Source organism: Carassius auratus, chromosome 45 (genome assembly GCF_003368295.1).
Source record: "Carassius auratus strain Wakin chromosome 45, ASM336829v1, whole genome shotgun sequence".
NCBI classification, from domain to species: domain Eukaryota; kingdom Metazoa; phylum Chordata; class Actinopteri; order Cypriniformes; family Cyprinidae; genus Carassius; species Carassius auratus.
The window spans coordinates 7,587,745-7,612,565 of record NC_039287.1 but is presented as its reverse complement, the minus strand read 5'-3'; the positions used below and the strand labels follow the sequence as shown (position 1 = coordinate 7,612,565).

Here is a 24,821-nt window from a genome sequence, read left to right as displayed (position 1 = left end):
ACTTACCTCTCGTTTAAATTATATATATATATATATATATATATATATATATATATATATATATATATATATATATATATATATAAATAAATATAAATATTTAGATTTATTTATTTGTGGTTTCTTGAGGTTTAAAATATCACTCTGGTTTGTGGTTGTAACAAGATCAGATGTCAAAGAATGGGATCATTTTGTTGTGGAAACAGTGGAGGAAACACTGTGTCAGCTGATTATATAAATCTCATAAGAAAGAAAGGACACAAAAGCTGATGCTGCAGCAATACTTGTTTTTCCCACACATCTTTAATCACCATCACTACATTTCCTGGTATTCTTTTCTCACACTTTGAGTAGGTGAAGTAAAAAGTCTCATCAACAACCATTTGTGGTGATTTTGTAAAATGTTCATTCAAATATTTATGTCTTATTTCTATTGAATCAACATATCAAACCAAAGTTTAGTGCGCACATAAATAAAAAGTTGGTCTGTACTTAAAATTATGTAGATATTTTATTTACAACTTATTCAAAAAAAAATGATTACTAACAGAAATAAAAATCAATAAAACAAATCTCAAAATCATTGAGAGGTATATTGATGTTTTGAGTAAAATTTGAATTATGATGCAGGTGAATCAGTGTTTTCTGATTTCTTAGGGCAAAGATCAGGTGTCATTCCACTGTCCTCTTGAGCTGCAACTCCTCAAAGCCCCAGATATGCGTTTCAGGACAATCCAACTATGTCTCCCATGCAATGTCCTGTTTGCGGAGGCCAGAGCACAGTTTCTGTGTCTCTCTCAGGAGCCTCAGGGTCTCTTGACTGCTCCCGCTCTGTTTCTGTCCCTTGCTAGCTGAGGCTTTGACAGGGGACGGTGGCAATGGTTGTACCCCACTCTGTGCCCTGGTTTTGCCCTCTACACTGGCAGCACCATGTGGCTTCTTCCTGGGGCTACAAGATCGTTGGGAGAGTTTCTGAACCTACAGGAGCAAAAACAACTTAAATATGCATAAGTGTTTTCTATAGGATGGTTTTATCTAAATACAATACAAAAAGAAAGTGTAATGTGTAACTTAAGCTGTAATTTTAAGTAAAAACGTACTGTTTGCTGATGTTTGCGCAGTTTGGAGATTTGAGCTGCTTTCTCCTCCATTCTCTTGACCAGACAGTCCAGCTCTTGCTCCAGATCATCACGAAGCTCTCGTTTAGAGGTCTCGTCTATCTGCTTGACCAACTCCTGATGTTCACTGTCACACACACACACACGTTTATATTGTATCCTACTCCCCCAATCAATGCATTACAAAAAGATGGTGTGACTCACAAGCTCATCTGTCCCAGTTCATCCTGAAGGGCGAGCAGAACATCAGAGAGGCTGCCCAGTGCTGAAGCTGCTCTGCTGGGGGAGGACGGAGGTCTGCGCTCGGCCCGCTGGTTCTCAGAACCCGACTTCTGCAGAGCGCTGACTCTCTCACACAGCCGTGGGTTTCTGTGCTTCATCAGGTGCAACACACTCTGAACATTAGCGTTGACAGAGTGACTGGGACTGGTCGACTGAGAGAGAAAGAACTGTCACTTTTGTGTAATAATAACCATGAACAAATGTAAATAATAATCAAGTGATGTTGAGTCAGGGCGAGGTCATACTGACTGTTCCAGCCACAAATGGGAGGCGTTTAGCCTTAGGAGTGGGGGGCGCCTCTAACTTCGCTGAGGAGGGCTTCTGACATAATATAAGAGAAAAAAAAACTTGAATAACAGACCTCAATACAGAATCTGTAGTATTCTGTTTTGTAAATATACTGCCACCTTGTGCTCACGTCACATTACTGCAGAGCATTTTTTATTTTATTTTTACCTTGCAAGACGCCTTTTCTTTCTTCTTCTTGCCTTTAGGTTGAGTAACAGCAGAAAGGGAGACGAGATTGTTTTCAAGCTCTCGCTGCAACTGATGCCCAGAAAAGAGATGATATTAAGGCACGAATATTAAAAAATGGCTTTGTAATAAAAGATCTTTTTGTAAGGGGAAAGCTGACATGACTTATAAATCTATTATTTGACAATGCGTTTGCAATTTTGCCTGTTTGTTTGTTTCACCTCCTCTGCTTTCTCCTGCACAAGTTTGCGTTCATGTTGCTCCTCTAAAAGTTTCTGTTCTAAGAGCTCGATCTTCCTCTGTAGATGAGAGATACCACAACAGATTATAAAAAAAGATAACTGTCCATGTGGATTTTTGACTTGAGTGCATATCATGTGTCTGTACCTCAGCAATAGACTGTGTACTGGTGAGTTTTAGATACTCCTTTTCCAGTCTTTCCAATTTGTTGAGGTGTGCCTGCATTTGTGGGTCTGTATGTGTGCTCTCCCTACACACGGAGTCCTGAAGTAATGGAAAGATAAAGAGAGGCTTTAAAAAGCTATGGTGCACAGTATAGAAATATATCGGAATATACTGCACAAGCTCTTTAGCCTTTGTCGGTCTGCTCACCTGCTTGTCTGTGTGATTGATTCTCTCTTTCGCTGCAGATTCCACCATTTTCCTCATATAGTCAATCTGTTTTTCCAGCAGAGAGTATCGTGTTTCTGCAGACTGAAGCTTAGAAACCAGCTCTTTTAAAAAGAGAAACAAAGACAACTTAGTACACGCTGATTTAGTGCAGAACTGGACTTTGCAATTATAATGACAACAGATCAAAACCAGTCATGCAACACTTTTACCTTTCCTCTGTGCAGACTGATTCTCATGTGTGCTGTGATCCGGTTCTCTCTGCGCAGAAGCACCCGCCTGATGTCGAATAGTCTGAGAGAAATCCTGGACGTTCCTCTCTGCCTGAACTCTCTCCAGCTCCAAGCGTCGCATCTTCTCCTGGAGTGTTTTCAGGGCTGATATCACTGCTGGACAAACACAGGAAACATTTACATTTGGTCTTATATATTTGGTTACATATGGTCTTCGGTGATGTTTATTAAACTCAATTCACCTCTGCTTCCAGCATCAGGTACTCTCTGATAAAGTTGTGGGCTGATGTCTTGTACACCCGAGCTCTTTCCCTCCAGTGGATGTGTGTCTGCGCTCATATACGGAGGTCTTGACAGCTTCTCTGGAGGCTTGTAATAGCTGCCAACATAACTATGTTTAGATGGAGAGTCCAGATTTAGACTCTGTAATTAAGAAATAAAATAAAAAAAATGTGCAGATTATAACTTTTATGGCAAAAAAACAAAAACAAAACTTTGAATGAGTGAACGATCAAAATACAGCTTATATATATATATATATATATATATATATATATATATATATATATATATATATATATATATATATACACACACACACACACACACACACACACACACACACACGCATTTATATACACAAACACACAGGAGTCATCAAATTACTGTTAAAGAAAACAATAACGTTACAGTCACTGAATCACTGAAAAGCAAGCCACACTGTAACACGTAAAGTCAAACAAGATACACTTTACTGTTAGTTTATTAAATGGCCGTGTGTCAAACCATAATGAGCTGCTTATTAAGGGACATAAACGCCTCACGGACCCAAAATTACTGCTCTAGGCTGCTCAGTACAAAACGTGATTACGCTAATAAGGCTAAGGACTGTGATACATCAATGTAAACATCGCTAAAAATAATAACAACCGCAGTTGAACAATTTAGCATACCTGATCTCTGAAGTGATCCATTATGAATCAGTCTCGTTGTTACAAATTACAAAAAACGATGCATTCATCGAGATGCAGATGAATTAGCTGTTAGGGTCATGTTAGCAGGTAAAGCCGACTGCTCCGCCCAGTTTCAAATTTCCCTCTTCTTTTACCGCTCTCAGTGGTTCCGGATGTACACACAACGACCACAGTTTCTATCATATAAAGAAATACTGATAGACAGACACGTAAATTAGATGGATCTGGATTAGTCATGTTGACAACAAAGTACTCTACTTGTTTCCCAGTTCTATTTTTATTAAGAATGCCTTCATATAATAACACAGAGGAACTTTAACAAAGACTAGAACATTATATTTGTAAAAAAAGTAAGAGGTGGTGTAGTCACACCTGCTCTGTTTTCATAGATTAGCTCACAATTTTTCATTGAATAAGATATATGAATATCTGGTGGAAAGCTTTGCATTAATCATAAGGGTAAAGGGTTTTGAGATAAACAAGTGGTGGCGGGGCCCCTGCAGTTGCCAAGGATTTGTTGTGGCTGTTGGTATTTGTAGTTCTGCGATGTATTTGCGCCACCAAGAGAGCGTTGAAATGAACGAGCGTCTGAACTACAATTCCGTTTTTATTAGTATTGGGAGGCGTGGCTTGACGTGAACGCCTTTCTTGTCGTTGATTGGTGCGCTGAGTGCATGCCTCCGCCTATAATTTGTTTTTGTATAACACTATTTGACTGTGTTAGCTGTCAATCAGTTGTTAACTCAAGCCGCTGTTCAAAGGACTGAAATCGATTGAAGAGTCGGAGCGCAGGAAGGTCTCATTCTACGGCAGTGAGGATGATTAGAGAGATTGTAAATTTAGTAAGTATTTTCATCTGACATTTATTTTTAAAATAGTAGCTACGCGCTTAATAATTGCTGACAATAACTGTGGCTTTATTAATTGTGTAACAACTGAGGAATATTAGCTTATATTAGCTTATAACAGAACTTGATTTAACTTCAATCAAGGATTTTTTTTTAACAATGTGTCTACTGTATGATATCATATCCAGTGTTTCTTTGGTAAAATAATCAGTTTACATATAAAATAAAAAAAATAAACAAATTCCCAAGACATTTGAAATTGTGAAATTTTGCTTGGTAAAATACCACTACATTATAAATGCATATAATTCGTATAATGTCTGTTTATACTAGCAGATAATGGAACATTTTTGAAGAGATTTGCAGAATTCCTTTGCCAGCAGAACAGATTGGTTTAGGATTATTCCAGCTATATAAATAATTAGCACACCTTTTTTTGTCTTGTGCATGGCTCAGTCATTCAGGTGTATAGTTGAAGAATAGTAGACTGTTACAGTGATGGATGTGAGAGATGCTGCAGGAAGTTGGGATGCTCTGGGCAGTCGAGACTCGAACTCTAGACAGGCAGCGATGGATCTCATTCACCAGAAGGTGATGAAGAGAATAGAGACCATGGGGCCGATACCAGACCCGCAGTCCTCCTCTCCCCCAGCCATGGATGACAGTCTGTGCAGTGATCTCAACGCTCTGCTGGCGCATGTCCTGATTCTCTCCAAACACTGTCCTTATGAAGATGTCCGGGAGAAATGCATATGTTTGCTCCAGAAAGTTCAGGTAAGTAACACAGTAATTATTGAGTTAATATTGAAGATATTGATTGTATGTTAAACAATAACTGTATGTGATCTATGTGCCTTTTGTGAAAGCAAACAACATGTTGGTGTACCACTATGTGTATTGTGTACCACTAAATATTTTTGCCTTGAAAGTTTTTAGTGGGATTTCTATAAAATGCTTTTTTGTTTTTCAAATCCTAATCCATTCATCACATACAACTGGAAAATCATTGAAAAGTCATTAAAATTGGCCAGAAAGTGTGGGAACCTTTGAAGGACCATTAATTCTTAAAAGGCAATTTGCAAGTAATAAAGAAGTGGGTTTTGGCTCTACCATTAGTTATGTTCCCCTTTGTTTCCATGTTGTTTTTCATTCAATTTCAAACCATACTATCATTATATAAGCCTATAAAATAGTTCTGCCTGGGTTTAAGACGCTAGGGGACTGGGTCATTTCTTACAGTATTTGAGACTTTTTGTGTCACAGAATTCACTGGAGGAGTCAGAGAGGATCAGGGGCTCTCCTTAGCCACAGATACCGCTCAAAGGTTTACCAGAACATGTAAATCCATTTGGCTCATGTCTGTACATTGAATGTGACTGGCCATTGGCTATCACTATATTTTCCAGTAATCCTGTAACGTGTTGAGAATACTGTTTTCCCAAAGGTTTCATCTTTAGTGTCAGAATATTAACATTAACTTGTTGCAGATTGCTTTGTTAGTGTTATTTTTTGGATCAGCAGCTTTGGTAATTAAAACAGATGTGTCATTAATTAACTCAAAATGTCAACCCACTATGTCCATTACTAAAAATACGAACAGACTCAAGACACATTAACACAGTTTTATATCGAGGATATTTTGACTTATTCATTTTGAATATGAATATTAGTCAGCCCTCTCTTTTAGGTGCATATTTTGTGTTGTGGTTTATTAGATGACAGGATGTTCCTCTCTTGTTTTGTGTTGACCTTTTAACCTTTTCTGCTTACTGTATCAGCGGTAAGCCGTCTGCTCTGATATCTGGAATTATGGGATTCAAGGGGCCATGACAAATGAGGACACAGCAGTAGAGAAAAAAAGTTATTTTGACCTTTGATCCAGCGAGCACCACACAGATACTAATATAGACAGACTCAGGATGTGACCTCAGAAAGCAGTAATTCAAGAAAAAAAATTGATGACTGATATAATACAGCATTGTGGTTGATGCAGCCCACTTGCTTGATACCACACTAACAGGATGCGTCCTCTGGTTGTGCATCGCACCTGAATGACTTGCATCTGAATGGGCATAGTTTGTTGTGAGGGTGTTTGTGTGTGTTTATGTGTGTGTGCACTAATGCATGTTTCTGCAGTGATAAGCCCTGAGAAGCTATGGATAGAGAGACAGATTTAGGTCAGCGTCAGTTCACTGGTCTGAAAGGAGTTTTAGAAATTATGTAAGATGCCCATATTTCCTAAGGCCTGTGTTTTGTTCCTTATGGCTCATAGTGTCATATTTCTGATTTGGATGTGGTGCTAGCTGTCTGTGAATGAAAATCTAGAAGCACTTTTCAAATGATGTACACAAAGATGATTTGAAGAATAAAATTGATATTCATGTTTACATATTTCTTATTTTGCTTATTATAAGGGCATTTTCCGAACAAAGGGGTTTTACCCCAATAGATACGAACCTGTAGGAAGTTTCTTTATTGGGACAGTAAGACATGTTACAGAAAGCTGTAGAGGAGACTGTTTGAGGCCCACCCAGGCTTTGAAAATTATTCCTTATTCCCTCATGTCTTAAATTAGCTGTGGGCCTTGTGAGGGTCATGTGGATTGGATGTGTGTGTGTTTTTTTTTTTTTTTGCTTGGTATGTGTATGGAAGCTGAGTGTCATCATGGCACTTGGCACCGGTTTAGTGAGCTGGGTCCGTGGTCTTTGTAGTGATTTTCTAATGCAAAGTTATTTAATCCTATATACTGCGTGCATTAAAACTGTGTTTAAAATGTTTCATTCAGTTTTCATGCACATGCCTCATTACTAAAATAATTTTAGCAGGGTACACTACACTTCAAGTTTTGGGTCAGTAAAATGTTTGAAAGACGTCTCGTCATCTTATTTGATCAAAAAAACAGTAATAAGGTAAATATTATTACAATTTAAAATAACTATTTTCTACTTTTACATCTAATTTTTCCTGTGATGGATAAGCTAAATTTCCAGGAGCCATTACTTCAGTCTTCAGTGTCTCATAATCCTTCACAAATCATTTGAATATGCCGATTTGGTGCATAAGAAACATTTCTCTCAGTGATGAAAACAGTTGTGCTTCTTAATAATATTCTTCGCCCTAAAGAAAGAAAAAGAAAATGAATGAAAAAAAACCCTGCAGACTGTGTTTTCTCTCTGTTTAAGGAAGGGGGTTAACATGACCGCATGGAGCTCTGTAGCACAACAACCCTACGATTGGGGAGGGGGACCTGTTTGTGGTAACTGCGCTGATGGGAGGAGGAAATCCTTAGAAACCTCTCACAACTCTAGGAATTGAGGAATGGTACTGCCCTAGAGGAATGACACCTTTTTGGATGTGAAAAATGACCTGGTTAAAAAAAACAAATAACAAGTCTTATTTGGATGGAAAAGGGAATGAAAGACACACACTCCCCTAAACACCTGACATAACACAGTTAACACTTTGGCTTCTAATATGGTGTGCGTATATGATATTTTCTCTCCGATGCTGGTTCAGTCTGGTATGAGTGCCGTAAATGGTTTAAGTGAGTGCTGTTAATGCCACTTCTGTTGATCTGCAAAAACACCTCATGAAATAAGAAAGATGAGGAAAGTGGTGTACACAGGTGTAGATGAAATGAAGAATCCACTGATGACCGAGCTACACTTGTGTTAGTTTGAGACATACTTGCAGAAAGATGAGGACAAAGCAAGCATTGTGAGAGTGTTGGATTGTTATGCTGTGTACAAGGATCAGATTACAGCCCATCTGTTGTTGATCAATATGAATGAATCCATGTAAAGCTGTGCACATGGATCCATGCAGGATTTGTTTTGGGAAAGATTTCAAGCTTTTACATATTATAGTTAGCTTTGGAATCGACATAGCAGGTCAAGTCCCCTTGGTCAGGGAGGAGACCTCATTTTTTTTAGATTACGTCAAAAGATGTGTTGACTTTTACTCAAAGTTGCATTGAAATCACATCATGAATGTTATGTAAACGCTGTGTTTGGCAGTTGAACATTGACAATAATGTGGTGATTTGGTGAGTTACCACAAAACCAAGTTTTTCCCATGGTGTAAAATTATGAACAGCAGAGGGTGCCATTACCTCATAATTAAACCAATTAATAATTTGACTGCCTTAACCTTGAGACAGTGGAAATTTCTACCAGTTGACCTAAATGATAAATGGTGTCAAGAAAAAAAATCAGGATTAGATCACTAATGCATGTCTATAATATCATTAGCATTTACATTTATCTAAATAGCAGTTGTTCATCTGGCAGACCCGTTACATGCAGGAAATTTACATCATGACAACATTGATCGGCATGGCCTTCACAAACAACCATCCTGAACTGTGATGTCAAAGGCGACTATAAAATATGCATCAATTAAATGCTTTTAAGAGACCTCCAAACAAAACCTGGCAATTGGTAAAAACATCTACTGTATTATAATTTTTATATTATGCTTGCAGATGTTATTTAGTCTGAATACACAGCTAATTTTGAATTGCTGAATGATGTAGTTACAGCATCTGTCAGTAGGGTCCATGCTGTCCAGCCAAACTTTAACCTCTTGGACTAAACAAGCATACATGTATGTGAGTATGTTAAAAGTATTAAAATCGAAGAGTTTAGATTTTTATGTGTGTGTGTGTGTGTGTGTGTGTGTGTGTGTTTAAACTCTATAAAGAGCTAAATGAGAGCTTTCACAACTGTTCATGTGTTTAAAAAGGAAAAATAATGTTTAACTTTTTCATCAAGCACATCATCGACAGGTTCTGGACACTTTTATTGTTGTGAGAAGTACTTCATCATGATAAAATCTATCCATCCATAAAACCACAAATGAAGCAATTCCTATGTTCTGTGAAGTGCATGTTAAACCCAGACAGTTGTAATTGAGTTTTTATAGATGCAAGCACCTCTGACATCACAGTGCTTCTCAATGAATCGTTCACATTTAAAGTGTTCTTTGTGTTTCTTTGAGAGTTCTTGATTCAGTTTGATCAAATAAACACCTGCTTTCATCCTTCAGACATAAACCTGTTTTGATGTAACCTTGAAGTCAGAGAATGACATTCGATGCATCATCATCAACATCCAGGTTACCAGAAGTGGTGGTGGGGGGGGGGGGGTTACGTAGATTTTATATGCTGTATTTCTGCAAATAAAATGCAATGTGCAAGATGCAATGTGAGCCATGGCCACACGTGCCACAGAACCCACGTGTAACCAGACCCAAAGAGGAAGTGGCATTAGTTTGTGTCTTGTGTTGTTACAGAGGATAAGAATGTCATAGGTAAAAAAATAAAAAACGGAAATCAGATGGATGTGAAATAGAGAACAGAAATAGACTGAGTTGTCAGGTAAAGTAGAAGAAGAAATCTGTTTGGAGATTGGATGGTCTGGTGACTGTGTGAGATACTGTGTCTCAAAACCTAAAAATATTAAAATTGACCATTAACCTTCATAATAGCATTCTCTCCATAGCATCATTTTTTTTATTATTCTAAAGGAACATCTGCTTTGATCCTAGAAGTTGAGCTTTATACATTGCTTCTTTTTTGTTGTGATTTGATGTAGGTGTCACTGTTTAAGCATCTCAGCAGGTCTTCTGATGGAAGCTGTGGACAGCTTGGAAAGCTTTCTTTGATGGTTATGTCACATTTAGCCTTTTGTGGGTACAAAATGTACATAAATTGGAACCCAAACAGCTTGGCATATGTGGAAGCAACAGACCACTGTGATGTCTGAGGAGAAGTAGAAAAATGAGAAAAATGAAGACAACTATGATGAAAGGACAAACTCATTCACAAGTAAACTTTGTGAGGTGTAATGTTTAGAAGTTGAATAAAGGAGTGAGAGATGAGTCACATCTACAGAGATAGTGAGAGATAGTGAGGAGTGAAAGGAAGAAAAGAAAATAGGGCTATCAATTTCGTAACCTGAATGTTAGGCATGTTTATGTCTCCCTTTAGACCATTGGCATTTTTAACCTCTCTGATCTCACACACACACACACACACACACACACACACACACTTCTTTCAAGTGTATACTAGGTATATCAGAATGATGGTACTTTGGGACAAAGCTATCTGTTGTATGTGTTGGAACCAATTTAAACGTCTTAAATGTAATTTATTTTAATGACATTTAATTTAGAGTTTTATTAATAATGTATAGATTTGACTTTATAATATAATTAATTTAATAAAATAAATAGATATGAATTTATTAATATACATATTGAATTCATGTTTTTTATAAGTGAGGGTGGTACATTATAGTTTAATAAAAAATTCAAATTATTTTTTTAATATTTTTGTTTAACTTTTTTAATATTAATAAGATAAGTAAATATGAATAATTATTCATTTAAAAAAAAATTATATATATATATATATATATATATATATATATATATATATATATATATATATATATATATATATATATATATATATATATTTTTTTTTTTTTTTTTTTTTTTGCCTTTTATAACTAAATGGTATAAGTAGCACATTTAATTAGCAATAATTAATATAATTATTTATTATTTGTTATTATATTAATTTAATAAGATACATTTTGACACTCATGGTATATACAGTGATTTAATTAAATTTATTTATTGTATGTTCATGTTTTGTTTTGACCAGTGTTTGGTTGTAGATGAACACAGAGCTTTTTCCAAGCTAATCAGTGTAATCAAAGTCTCACGCTCTCATCTGTATTTTCTTATCTTCACATCAACCTTCTTGAACCGCAGAGCTAAACAACTGACAGGCCTGCACCAGTTCAAGCTTAAAAAAAAATGATATGACACTGATATGGCATTTTGAGTGTCGATCTTGGCGAGGTATGGCTTGATTGCTCTACCAAGCGATTGGCTCTTAGGACCTGTGTGAATCAGTGAGCCACCGCTAACCAGCAACGTGTGCCAGAGCTGGTGCTGAGTCATTCAATAACACATTTAGGGAAGTGTATAATAAAACAATCGTGCAATATTTGGCTCTCACATGTACGGTAGTCTGGTTTGTGTGTGTGTGTGTGTATGTGTGTATTATTGTGTGTTTTTCAGGCAGACAAACCCCCATCGAAGTCACCAGTCATAACATTATTATTAGTATGTATAGATATGCTTGTATTTTTAGTTGAGATTTCCACAGCAGTGTCACCTGCTGCCATCCTCTCTGTCTGGACGTGTGCAGTGTGGTCAGCTGTCTACTGGTATTAAAGGAAAACTCCACCGTTTTTCCATATTCCACTATGTTCCTTCATCAACTTAGACGAGTTGATACGTACCTCCCCCACTCAGTGCGTGCACTCAAAAAACGCTGTTGCATGACGCCACTATGCTGGCATTTAGTTTAGCACCATTCATTCCTTGGGATCCAAACAGGGATGAATTTAGAAGCCAAAGAACTGCTGTGAAATGCTCTTCCGAACTACATTATAGTCATTATTTTTATCCGATCAGGAAATCGCCACTGTTTATTTTATGTCACCATACTTACTTGTGTAATTACTCATGTAACCCTCTTTAAATAGGGAAAACATGGAAGTGTTTGGTAGCTTCTAAATTCATCCATGTTATGATCCTAAGGAATGAATGGTGCTAAGCTAAATGCTAGCATAGTGGCGCCGCACACTACAGTGATTGAGTGCACACACTGAGATGGGAGAGGTACATATCAACTGGCTTTTCCTTTAAGATATTCATGTGTCATTCATTTTTTGATTAACAGTAAATATCAAACCCATGGCCACACAATGGACCTTACATGGATTGTTTTAGCAAGTTAGCAGCTGTTGCTAAAAGATTGCAATGCTATTTTTATATCAAATAGGAAAAAAAAATCCATTTATTTGAGAAGACACTTTAACTTGCTCTCCATATAAATCACTGTGAAGGCAAGAGCCTGCTAGGAGCAAAATGTGTTAGCCAGTGGCTTGAATGACGAATTTGTCAGCTATGGACTGTGTTATGCAATAGTCCTAGTTGAGTATGTTGCCATTTGATATATGGCCAAAACTGTTCTGATGATTGTAGACTTCATATTACTATATAACCTTATGTGAACTCATTGGATCATGTGTGTCGGACAGTTTTAGATGCACACATTATAATGTTCTTGTTTTAGGGCTTGAACTAGAATGATCTTGAAGCCTAGAATGACCTTACACCAGATACACAAGCTTTGTGACATATTCAATTGTGGCATGTCAAAACTACTGTAAAACTAAAAACTAATTATTTTCCCACTATATTTGAAAAAAATATTTGATCTACAAATAGCCTATGAGTTTGTTTCAGTTTAATTTGTTGCATGATTAACTATTTAAAAATGTCTCATGGTTAGTCCCACAGTCAAAGCCAGCTTTTGTTGATTTTTACTGTCTGATTTCTGGTGATTGCTCTCAAACCAAAAACTACTGTTCAAAACAGTCAGTAAGATTTCTTCTTCTTCTTCTTTTGTAAAAATAAATTTACCTTCTTATTCAGTAAGGATGCATTAAATTGATCAAAAATGACAGTAAAGATTTACTAAACAGAAAACAGTTATTTTTTGTTATATTTAACAGTATTACTATATTTACTGTGATTTTGATAAATGCAGTCTTTGGTTAGCAATGTTATAATATACATAATAGATATAATTAAAAAAAATACAGTTTACATTTTTTCAGCATTCTCTGGTCAAATATAGTTATATAATGACTGCTAAACTGTAAATCTGTCCCTGGCAACCAATCTCTTACATAGCTGTGCCAATTCAGTGTCTCTCATATCACTTCACATGTTCTCTGTATCAAGGACGATCGGTCGTCCTTTCTGGGTTTATTTTGTGATAATGACCGGCTGACTTTATTGCTGGATTGAATTAACACTAAGTGTGTATGTGTGTTTTAACTCCATCAGTAGAGCTAATGGCCAGGTGTTATTGCTTCTGTTCAGTACAGATAGTGCTTTCAGTTGGAGTTATGGGCCAGCCCCAGCCTCTGACCAGCTTACTTAATAACTGGCATCAGTATGTGTAAGTGTGGGCGGTGGGGTTCTGAATACCTTCCAATATGGGAGTCTACTTATGCCAGATTCTGACCTCTGCTTCGTTAGTATAATAAATCAATAAAGGGGGAGAGGGGGAGAATGATAGAGAGAGAGGGAGATGATTAAAGAACGAGAAGGGGTACAGTGATAAACAACTAGCTCATAGATGCTGGCCCCACCCCCTGGCTGCACTGTCATTGGCTGAGATGCACGGCATGAGCACACCGTGATTGGCTGAGAGGATACACACCTCCAAAATCCTAGAATTTGTTTGTGTCCTGTGTAAAATAGAACATTGCTAGCTGAAAAAAGAGAGTGAGACAGAAGCATGTTGAAGTCTGAAAGGGGGCTTTTTACAAGGGCGTGGGGACCATATGGTTGGATGTGTCCCAGAGATTTCTAGGAAAGCGGAGAACTGTTTGTTTGCAGTGATGCCTGGGAGACGAAAAGAGTTGACCCACATTAAACCACTGATTCTCCTGCACCCTAGCTACTCCCTTAATTGCTCATATTTAGGCATTCCTGGAATCATATTCCAAGTAGCTCCCATCTGCCAAAAAAAAAAAGTGTTTTTAAGCACTTAAAAACCACAACAGGCCTTCGGTACATCTACTTTTTATTTAGGTATTTCATCATCAGGGAGTCAGACTTCTTGGTAAAAGTAAAGATCTATTTTAGTATCACGCTTGTTTTTCATCTCGTTGGACGTCAATCAACCTAACTAGATTAGCTAATTCATTCAATTTAATGAAGCCAATTGACTACTCTAGTAAACAGAGATGTTGACTGTAAAAAAAAGTGTAGATTTTCATGCATTAACAACAGGATACGATCTGCAATGGAAGGCATGTGATCCTTCAATGTGAAAGAATCAAGACAAGCATACTTGTAGGTATCTGTAACAGTGTGCATGTCTTGTGTTGGAAATGGAGTTGTTTTTGAAGGCTTGATCTGTTGCTGTTGTTGTGAGGCATATGCCTTGTACTCTGTATGACCCTCTTTGTGACAGTGTTTTCTAGCTCAGTGCAAATGAGAAACAGGTCTGTTGTACTTTGCAGTGCTGCTTTATTTGACTACTAAACGTGACAAACAAGGAAATAGTGTTTTAAGACAAATACAACCAAGATAACATTTATTTAGACACCTTCAACATTTCACACATTATCATATTTAATTCGCTATTGTTTTCAAAATGGTAATAATATACTAACTTAGTTATATTATATGCACTTTCGGCTTTACAACTTTGCAGACCATTTACATTTACAGACAGCTACATTACACACTGCATGAAAGGCAATAGGCCTATTCAGAATGCCATAATAGGGACACTTTAAGATTAAGTTAGCATTAGACATTGATAAATATAGAGAAAATGAGCTGTAATATTGACTAATATGATACCAATTTATCATGCATAGCTATACGTTTGTTCAATTTTGCTGTAAGAAGGTATATTTAAACAGTCCATCCAGACTATGGAGTATCATACTGTATCAGAATGTTTGCAGAGTAGTTGAACCAAACAGAAGGCTGGAGCTGATATGCCCCATTTATCACAATGTGTTTGGAATTGCTGTTATCTAACCGATAGGCCTAATCTTGGTCATTATATGCTAATAGGAACAAATAAAGAAGCCAGTCTGTACACAACAAACTATATGACATAGCTAAATACAGTTAAATAGGCAAATAACGGTAGGAAAACCCAAAAGAGGAACATATTTTACACATTTAAAGCTGAGTTAGTCTGTGGCTTGTGAGAGCACATTTTGTACTGTTTGTTTTTCTTTGTGTGGTCAGCTGCTAGACATGCAATATGATGGTCTAGATTCACCTGCCACCTGTCAGCACACATCTCACTGCAGACATTTAGCAGCTAGCAGTGTTTGGGAAGCTGCTTTGAAACTGCCCAAGTTACACATAATTAAAAGCAGTTAAACTGCAGTTGAAATGTTGTTAGCTACATCACAAGCTGCTAACAAAAAGCTAATTTAAATATTACTGTATTGAATGTTTGTTTTACAACAAAAGCAGCATATATTTGGCACAAAAACAATGAGGATCTCATGGAATGAAAAGAAACATCTGGAAAGATATAGATATGTGACTTGAGCATCACATGTTTATAGAATGTTGTGTCGTGCACGGAACTTTTCATAGGAAGCGGCATGTAAGTGCTACAGCCTAATGTGTCTGTATAACATGTTAACTTAAAAAAAAAAACACACATGGACAAGCAGCACAGTGTAATGTAATATTGCATTCTGTTTGAACGGCCCCTTGCAATGCATTAAAAGAGTAACAACAATAATAACTTGTTGCAATATTGTACATTTGTACATTCCCTGATGTGTAAGGCAAGTAGTAGCAGTTATCAGAACAGGGTAATGGACAGGTGCTAGTTACCCATGAGTTATGAATTTAATCAGTGGCACTTTCTCCCCCGATCTACCCCTACCTTGGCTTGTTTAGTGATGTGACATGTGGTCAAGTATGGTGTCCCACAGGGAATTTGTGCTCTGCATTTAACCCATCCAAGTGCACACACACAGCAGTGAGTAGAACCATCGCAGGAAAAAGCTAAGGGAGCTTATGAGCTGAAGGGAGGTGGTCTGCGTGTGTTGTGTGACACAATAGAGAGAACAGGCAGAGGGGACTCACATTGTGAATGAGGTAGTGGAAGTGTGTGCGAGCTTGAATCCTGTTGCAACACAACAGCCCCACCATCCAGCTTTTAAAAGGGTAACTAAAGGGCAGACAAAGTCACAAACTTAAACAAAGATTTACAAGTACACAATGATCTATGTAAATGTAATGTTCTGCACATAAAAGATGTTTTGGGAACTTGACATACATTCAAACTCAGCTTCTAACGTTTGCAGAAATTAAACTGTTGACCTGCACAAACTTCCTCACGTTCCCCTTCTCGTGTAAGTATGTGTTCTATGCGTGCCATCTCTCTGAATCCCCTCAGCCCACAATTCACATGTGTGTGTGTAGCGACTCAGTGCTCATTCTCATAGTCAATCTGTTAATTAGCTGTGGAGACAAACAGCTCAAGTTGAGCAACACAAGAGAGAGAGAGAGAGAAGTGAAGGAATACTGTTTTGAGAAACGGCAAAGACTGTGATTAGATCTCATTAGGTCTTAAAGGCCCTGAGCCTCACAGCTGAATGCAAGCTTCTGTGTGCGTTGATATGTGAATGTTTGTGTGAGCGCTCACTTCCCCTTCCCCCCTTAAACTCAGCTTGGTACTGTTTTTTTAGGCCTACCTGTAAGTAGACATGTTTAGACGTGTTTGGATCACAGTTGTTTTTTTTTAAATCTATTTTTAGCAGTGACATCGAAAATGCACTACCATTTAAAGTTTGGGGTTCGGTAAGATCTGTTTCTTGTTTATAATATAATTTATGCTCCCCAAGGCTGCATTTATTTGATCAAAAAGACTTAAAAGTAATATTGTGAAATATTACAATTGCATATACATTGTTACATATTTTAAAATGTAAGTTTTTCATTCCGAAATCATGCTCATGTGCTTATTTGCTTCTCCAGAATCATTTCTTGTTCTTATCGATGCTGAAAACATACCTGTTTATTATTTTGGTGGAAAGTGAGATTTTTCAGGATTCTTTGATGAATAAAAAAAAAGAAAATAATTTATTTGAAATAAAAATCTTTTTTTTAACTATGAATGTTTTAACTGTAACTTTTGATCAATTGAATTGATCCTTGCTGAATATTAATTTCTTTCAAAAAAGAAAAACAATAGGTGGTATGTGTGTAGGTTTTGCTCCGCTGGTGTAGAAGAGGTGCTGTGGTTGAGGGGTTCAGAACAGCATGTTCTGTTTCTTTTTTATAAAACAGGAAGTTTGTATATTTAAGTGTCTGAGAGTGTTAGTGGTGTCTGGATCGTTTGTTCTTTTTGTTTTAAGATGCATGGTTCATGAACAAGCTGTTCGGTTTTTTTTTTTTCAGTTGGTTCTGGGATGGTTTAATGCGTTTTGAACATCCTGGGATGGTTTGATGCGTGTTTTTCCATCCTTAGAACAAATGAAATTTATTCACATACTTATTTGAGTTTCTTTTAGGGCTCAGCATATGTCAGATATCTAGCAAATATCATGTCACTGTGGGTGTCTAGTTTAGTTTTAGGGCAGAGATGAGTGATGTTAACCATCAGAGGGCTTAATATAACTGCGTCCTGAAGAAACAAGTTAGAAGTGCGTGACCCTGAACAAGAAGTGCAGAAAAATGTGATGGCTCTCACAGGATGTCATGCTGCGAATCAGATGTTGTCTTTACCTTGGGGGAAATACCCCTGCACTTTGATATATTCACACACACACACATATATATATATATTAAAACACACATACACAATTTTCTCACAGTGTTAAAGGTAGTATGCCTAGAATATAACACTGCCTTACATATATCACTTACCACACCACACGTGTCATGCAGTTAAACTATCTGAGGCCTAACATCATCATAACTGATATCATCCCTGTGGCACATAAATTGACACAGAGCATTGAATGTAAAGCACAAGACAGAGTAAGATTTTTTTTTTCACAGTATGATAACAAAAGTTATCTTGTTTCATATTTCACAAGTCAAACTTTTGACATTTTTCATATATGTTATCTGTTCTTCATGATGTACACAGATGGTCAAAAATGACTCATTTAGGTTTTGTGACTTAATATGATGTAAATTCAACATTTAACCTCATATTATTAAAAATGGATCTTAATTTTACCTTGACCTTTTACAGAAGACAAAAATAAATAAAGATCTTAGACAGGCAAAATTCTTTATATATACTTGTATATGCTTTTATGTGTCTTTTGAAATATTGCATCAGTATTAAGTGATGGAAATGCTGAATTTCGAATAAAAATGCTTTGATTTCGAAAAAAAACACATTTACGCTAGCTTGAGATGGTTTTTGACGTGTGAGGTTCATGTGAATAATGGGAGATGGAAATTCATTTTGCGAATAAATTCCTCCAAGCGCATCAAAAAGTAGTGTGACTTCGCACTGGGACAGTTAATTGTGACTAACCAGTGGACCGATCTTGTTCCACAGCATCTGAAATGTTTTTCGGAAATGCCCGAGCAAAGTCTGTCATCAAAGTATTTCTGTATAATTGCCTCCCAGAACTGTTAAACGACTGTGTTCCCAAACAGCACCATCCACCTCAGAAAGCAATAACCGCATTCATTGTGTTTCGTCTGCTCATTCTGAAGTTATTATATAGAAAAATTATTATATTCAGTAGCTTTTCCTTCTATTGTTATCGATGTATAGTGCCAGTTTATCAGGAAGTGACGATTTTTTTGCGCATAAGTTAAATTCTCAACTTTGGATGGAAACCCGGCTAGTGTATACAGATAGGCAGTGACAGAGGGATCATTGTTACTGAGGGAAGCTGGCTCTGGTCTTTCCTGTCAAAACACACAAATGCTGAGGTAGCTGTGTGCGAATGTGTCTGCATGTGAGGGAAAGAGTGAGTCTGTGAGAGGTCTGGCAGGATAAAGGGAAGAGATCATCCCATACCCTGTGCCCTGTAAACATCAGAGCTTTCTGTTCCCCGACACACACACACACATACACATACATTCTCACGCCATTTGTTGCATCACAGCTCTTTATGAAACAAAAGCTTTAAATCCTACGTTAGTCTTTGATTTTCTGCTTTAGGAGCCATGGTCAGTCAAGGATATCATGAACTATTCAGTACTATTGTTGTTTATGGTTTGTATTTGTGTGAGCCACAGTGTGAAAGCAATTGACGTCTTCCTAGGTGTCTGAGTTATGACACTTTGCTGATTCACTTTTCGTCATTGTGCTCAACGTCCAGGTGGCAACACCTGACCCTCACTTTTGCCCTTATAATATTGTGTTTTCCGGTGTGTGTTATTTTTTGTGCTCTGACATCAAAGTGTGACATTCTGCATCCTGTAGTTTGCAAGTGGTGGTTGTTTTGCTGCAGGTTGATGAGTATTTATGAGAAAAAATACCTTTTATTTCTGAAGTGCCCAGTTAACAAGTTTGTACAACCTAATCAGGGCTCCAGTGTGCACCTAAAACGGTCACCAAAAATATTAAATTGCATTTCATCTTTACTACTATACTACGAAATAAAAATAAATAGACATAAAAAATATATAATATATCAAAAGATAGCATACAGTATAAATTGCTGTGATGTCGCATGTAATCACTCATTCAGTGTTACAAACTGTGGAAAACTTGTAAAGAGTGCCATATAACAATCATTTACTTCAATAACCATTCAGCATCCATAAGCTCATTAGTCAGCTAAATAGAAAAGTAACTATAAAAAAGAACATTTTGCTAAATTTATGTGCTATATTGCATATTCTTATTTTTATCTAACCTGTATGATTAGAAAGAAGGAAAGAACCTAAAGGTAAAATTCAACACATCCTATAATTCCATGATACTTATGAAAAAAAAAAAAAACAGATTGGATTTGTGCAAGACATATGACAACATTTATGGGAAGCACTGAGTAGGAGCCCAAACACTTAAGAACCACATGATGCTGACATAATTATGGTCAGTGATGTTGGCTCAGATTCTGTGTAGTAAAACATTCTCTGTGACTGTATATATATAGTTCTTAAGTTGGAAAAGACATTTAGTTCCTGATTTAAGTGAACCTTAGTTCCCTGGACATCTACAAGATGTATTAAAATGCTGATTAAGTCAAGAAAAGATGAGACATAAACACATGACAGTATGACTGAAATGTCAAATGTTAAAATAAATAAAACACATTTACCCTGTGGCACTTAAAAAATAACTTTGTTTCTTATTGGAGCCCATGTTGATTGATAGATTTATTTTGTCTGATTTGAGAATCTCCCAAAGAAAATCTGATGCTTCAGCTGAAGCAAGAACATCTGCACATCTGTGAGTGTTCGGCTGTTCCTGCATTGCTTGATGTTTTATCTAGTCTTGCCAAAAGGATTCCTTCAGCATTTACCTCAGTGTCACACACAAAGGGCTTTTGTGTTTAGAGAATCGCCGGCAGGAACACGCCACTGTCAGTTAGGTAGAGATCAGTTTTTATAACTCAGTGTCAGCATGATACTGAGAAAACAGGTCCTCACGAATATGGGGCCATGTCCTCACAGTGGGCCATTTTTTTTAATTCTTAAAAAGGAAAAAATATTTTAGGGCTATTGTTAAAATATATAAAATCATATATATATATATATATATATATATATATATATATATATATATATATATATATATATATATATATATATATATATATATATATATATATATATATATATATATATGAGAGAGAGAGAGAGAGAGCTGAATAAGTGTGTGTATGTCTATGTGTTCCTGTGAAATGGGTATCAAATTTCCCTCAAGAATCGTAATACCAGTACATTTTGACCGTGGTTTTTATAACTGTTTTTTTTCTAAACCCTTGTCCTTTGTGGGGACCTTTTTAAGATATATCATACAGAATTATCTTTCATTTTGAAAATCTAAAATATATATATTTTTTTTGTCCTTCTAATATGCTGATTTGGTGTGCAAGAAATATTTCTCATTAACATCAATGTTTAGCAGTAATTGTGCTGCTTAATGTTTGTGACAACCATAATAAATTTTTTCAAGATTCTTTGATGAATAGAAAGTTCAAAATAACAGCATTTTTTTAAATAATATTTTGTAACATTGTAAAATTATAAACGTCTTTACTGATACTTTTGACCGATATAATGTGCCTTTGCTGAATTAAATAATTAATTTCTTGCAAAAAATAAAAATCTTACAGACCCCAAACCTCTAAATGCTATAGTAGCTATTCTAATTTCTTTTGGTCTCTTTAATGTATACAGAAATTAATTGCATTATTGTTATAATAAATGAAATTAACTGAACTGAACAGGATTTTTGTCTGAATAGGATTTTTGAATTTTGGATTTTTGTCTCATGTTGCATTTTTTATTCAAAACATAAAAGCCACAGATTAAACCGATTATTTTATTACTGACAGGGTCACGATACCAAGTAAACCACTTCAAAGATATATGGTTTAAATTAAATTTTAAAGACCGTAATCTGACCCTCGCTGATGTAAGTGATATGCACAATTCAAACCAAAGGCATTAAAAACACATCCAGTGTAGATAAATCAAAGACAGTCATGGCTTGCACATCTTCTACCAACTTTTTAACCCCATTTGTGGAACATTCCCTCGCATAAACCACCAAAACATTTATCACATTTTTGTGAAGGTGCTGTTACCAGTGAGATTGTCTCATCTTGGATATGAGTGCATTATGCTTTCTCTACCATGGGAATAGAAGATGGATTACTTTGTGTGCTTTGTTAGTGGAAAATAGAGTGAGAAGGGAACAGGGCATTCTATGTTCCACTCCAGTGGCCCTCCAGAACCCTACAGCTCTGTCACTACCGCAGTGATGTCATCATGGCAGCTGGTGTTTGTCTCCGGACTTCCTGCTGTGAGACAGCAAGCCCTCCTCTCCTCTTCTCTCCTCTCATTGACTTTCTTCCTTCCTTCTCCTCCTCTCTTTTTTTAAGTCCATTATTGACCATGTGTCAATTATTGTTTTTGTTTTTTTGGAAATGACAAATCTGATCTTGCATTGCGTGAAATGAGAAGGTCAGATGAGAAGCTAGAGAGTGTAGTCAGCAGGCGATGATGTCACTTGACCTCACTCTCATGGACTCAGGCCAGACCTCATCTGTTGGAGGTTCGAGCACATGTTTGTGAGAAAAAGTAAGACTGTAGCAGATGTGTCGTTTACAGTCGATTTACAAGATCAGGGTTTTTGTTGACGTGCACCTCTGCCATTATTTTTCTCTCCCTTGCCTGTATTCCTGTAACGTTAGGCAGTTAAATATTGTTAAATATTAAAATACTTTGGAGCAATTTTTTTTGTTTTAAAAAATGCAGTTACAACAGAAATATTGTTGCAATTTAAAGTACCCATACATTTCATTTATATATGCAAATTTATTAAAACAACACAAATGCAAAGAAAAATGTGTGTTTATGTTTTTTTTAATACATTTTTAAAAGGGTCTTAAATACATCTTTAACATTTACTTTAAATTATTAACATATATATATATATAACACATATATATATATATATTAGTCATTAGTCTTTACCCTAAACGGGGCATAACATGAAACTGGGGGCTCGTCCGGGATTTGAACCAGGATTTGTGTTTTTCTCTCTCTCTCTTTCTCTTGGTCTCTGTAGTAATGTTGTATTTACTTATAGATAATTGGGCCTTCATGCATCTGCTGCTGGCCATCATATATCAAGCACAACACAGGCCCACTGAGAGAGACTACAAGGCAGGAAGATGGGACATCAGGGAGACAGTCGAACAAAAAGAGGATCATAGAGAAATAAACATGGAGACAGAGAAGGGGGGTCATGAAAGGGAGCAGGGCTCAACAATAAGATTTTTTTATGGGCCAGTAGTTCTCTTATGTACTTGACTTGCCTATGTTTTCAGAGGCCAAAGAACAAAAAAATATTTAGATTATTAAATTTGATGTAATTTTATAATTATTTTATCATCAATTTTAAAACAAACCCATTTATTTATATATTTCCTTGCAATTCTAACAGTCATTGCTGATTAAAATCAGTTTTTTGGGAAATTATATTTTGAGTTTACTGCCCACACCTACATATGCTCTTTTTCCTTGTAAATCATTCTTGCATTTTTCATTTACATAAGGTTACCTTTGGGGCAAATTTTGCAACACACTTGTTCATGTTCTATGTTCAGAAGATCACATAAAACCAAATGTTTAAATTTGTATAAAACTATATGATGCAACAATAGGCCATCAGACCATCCCTGTTTTTGAGCCCTGAGTAGGCACTTCAGAATACCAGTTACACTCTTTAATCGCCCCACTGGATTTGATCGGCTTTCACAACTCTCTTCGTAGCACAGTTTAAAAAGAACTCTGAAAGAATGGCAGTGAAAAAGAGAGAGAGAAGCAGGATTTAGATCAATTACGCCCATCCTTGTTTTGCCTCTTAAAACAACAGGTAATTGCATTATGTTAATGAAAATCCAGTGACTTTCCTGAATTTGTTTTGAAAGGTCATCTGTCATCTGATGAACTATGAATGAATGTCCATGATGGAATGTCAGAAAAGGATCAGAATTGATGGGTGTGTGCTGACATCCACACCGTTTATCTAATGGTAATGCGATCAGTGTTTGTTGTCTGCAAGGTCACATCTCAACCCAACACAGTAGGCGCTACTGTATGTAAACACATGCGCATACATGCACACACACACACAAAAAAAATACTGTAGAGAAGTTCAGTGACCCCATAAAAAGTAAATTGCAGTGTGTGGTGTTTGACCATGTCTATATTTAGAAATATGCAACTAAATATTTTTTGGCAAAATATGTTTTAGAATTCATGTATGACATATAAATAGTTTATCATTTGTATCAAAATACATTTTCAGTCTAAATAAATAATATTTCCGAGAAATGTTGAGACTGTATTATTGTATTTTATGACTAGAAATTAATTTCCTTTAGTTTGAAGTGCATCTTTAATATACTTTGTCATTTGGTTCAAAATAAATATATTTTTATTTTAAAACTAATATTTCCTTTAGCTGTTCTGTTTACAACATCTTTTTAGCATGCAATGAAATATATATTTGGCCACGAAAACAATATCTATTTTTATGCCATATGTGTACAGTACATCACTGTTTATTCTGTTGGCATCAAGATAACATGTTAACATTACAAAAAACACATGCTTATTTCTTTGACCTAGAATTAAACAGCACAGGGTGACTGAAGAATACTATGACTGACTAACGCCTTCTGCATGTCACATTTCAACTATTATCCCATTGACAAAACATGACAACAAGATATTACAAAAAGTAAACTGGAGCAAACACATCTCATGTTTGCAGAACCTCTATAGTGTCAGGGTGAAAGGGTGAGAAGAGGAAGGTGAAAATTAATAGATGAGTAAACGAAAGTGGCAAAAATACATTGAGCCTCCCCTTAAAATAAAGATATGTTTTCTCTTTCCCCACTTTCCTTCCCAAACTTTCTTCTGTCTTTCTTTTTAGATGACTTTTCACCTAGTTTT

The 24,821-nt window shown here is 36.3% G+C and overlaps 2 protein-coding genes across 5 annotated transcripts in view; one reads left to right on the top strand and one right to left on the bottom strand.

Annotated features, from left to right (window-relative positions):
- Positions 1 to 284: 284 nt before the first annotated feature.
- Positions 285 to 3,896, bottom strand: LOC113063096 (centrosomal protein cep57l1-like). Of its 3 annotated transcripts, none has more exons than XM_026233266.1 (11): positions 3,691 to 3,896; positions 2,980 to 3,160; positions 2,717 to 2,890; positions 2,487 to 2,611; positions 2,262 to 2,378; positions 2,096 to 2,173; positions 1,857 to 1,946; positions 1,650 to 1,721; positions 1,323 to 1,552; positions 1,101 to 1,245; positions 285 to 978 (listed from the first exon to the last, which is right to left on the bottom strand). In XM_026233266.1, exons 1-11 carry the CDS (start codon positions 3,709 to 3,711, stop codon positions 739 to 741), a joined length of 1,473 nt encoding a protein of 490 aa, XP_026089051.1. In that variant the 5' UTR covers positions 3,712 to 3,896; the 3' UTR covers positions 285 to 738. The 3 variants fall into 3 exon arrangements, with proteins under 3 accessions (XP_026089051.1, XP_026089049.1, XP_026089050.1); XM_026233264.1 differs by having other exon boundaries at positions 2,717 to 2,893; positions 3,691 to 3,891; XM_026233265.1 differs by having other exon boundaries at positions 2,487 to 2,608; positions 2,717 to 2,893; positions 3,691 to 3,885.
- Positions 3,897 to 4,448: 552 nt separating this feature from the next.
- Positions 4,449 to 24,821, top strand: part of LOC113063094 (sestrin-1-like) — a 38,027-nt gene continuing 17,654 nt past the window's right edge. The window contains exons 1-2 of one of the 2 annotated variants that reach the window (XM_026233262.1): positions 4,449 to 4,553; positions 5,016 to 5,333. In XM_026233262.1, the coding sequence (XP_026089047.1) occupies positions 5,058 to 5,333 (276 nt within the window). In that variant the 5' untranslated portion in view covers positions 4,449 to 4,553; positions 5,016 to 5,057. The remainder of the gene's footprint in view (positions 4,554 to 5,015; positions 5,334 to 24,821) is intronic. The other variant, XM_026233261.1, reaches the window with a different exon arrangement.

What these genes read in the sequence shown, in the direction of transcription:
- LOC113063096 (XM_026233264.1), bottom strand. Translation starts at nt 3,711, where the DNA reads ATGGATCACTTCAGAGATCAG. An exon ending in AAGAAAAGGCGTCTTGCAAG is followed by an intron (nt 1,722 to 1,856) that starts GTAAAAATAAAA and finishes ATATTATGTCAG; the next exon opens with AAGCCCTCCTCAGCGAAGTT. An exon ending in TCCCATTTGTGGCTGGAACA is followed by an intron (nt 1,553 to 1,649) that starts GTCAGTATGACC and finishes TTTCTCTCTCAG; the next exon opens with TCGACCAGTCCCAGTCACTC.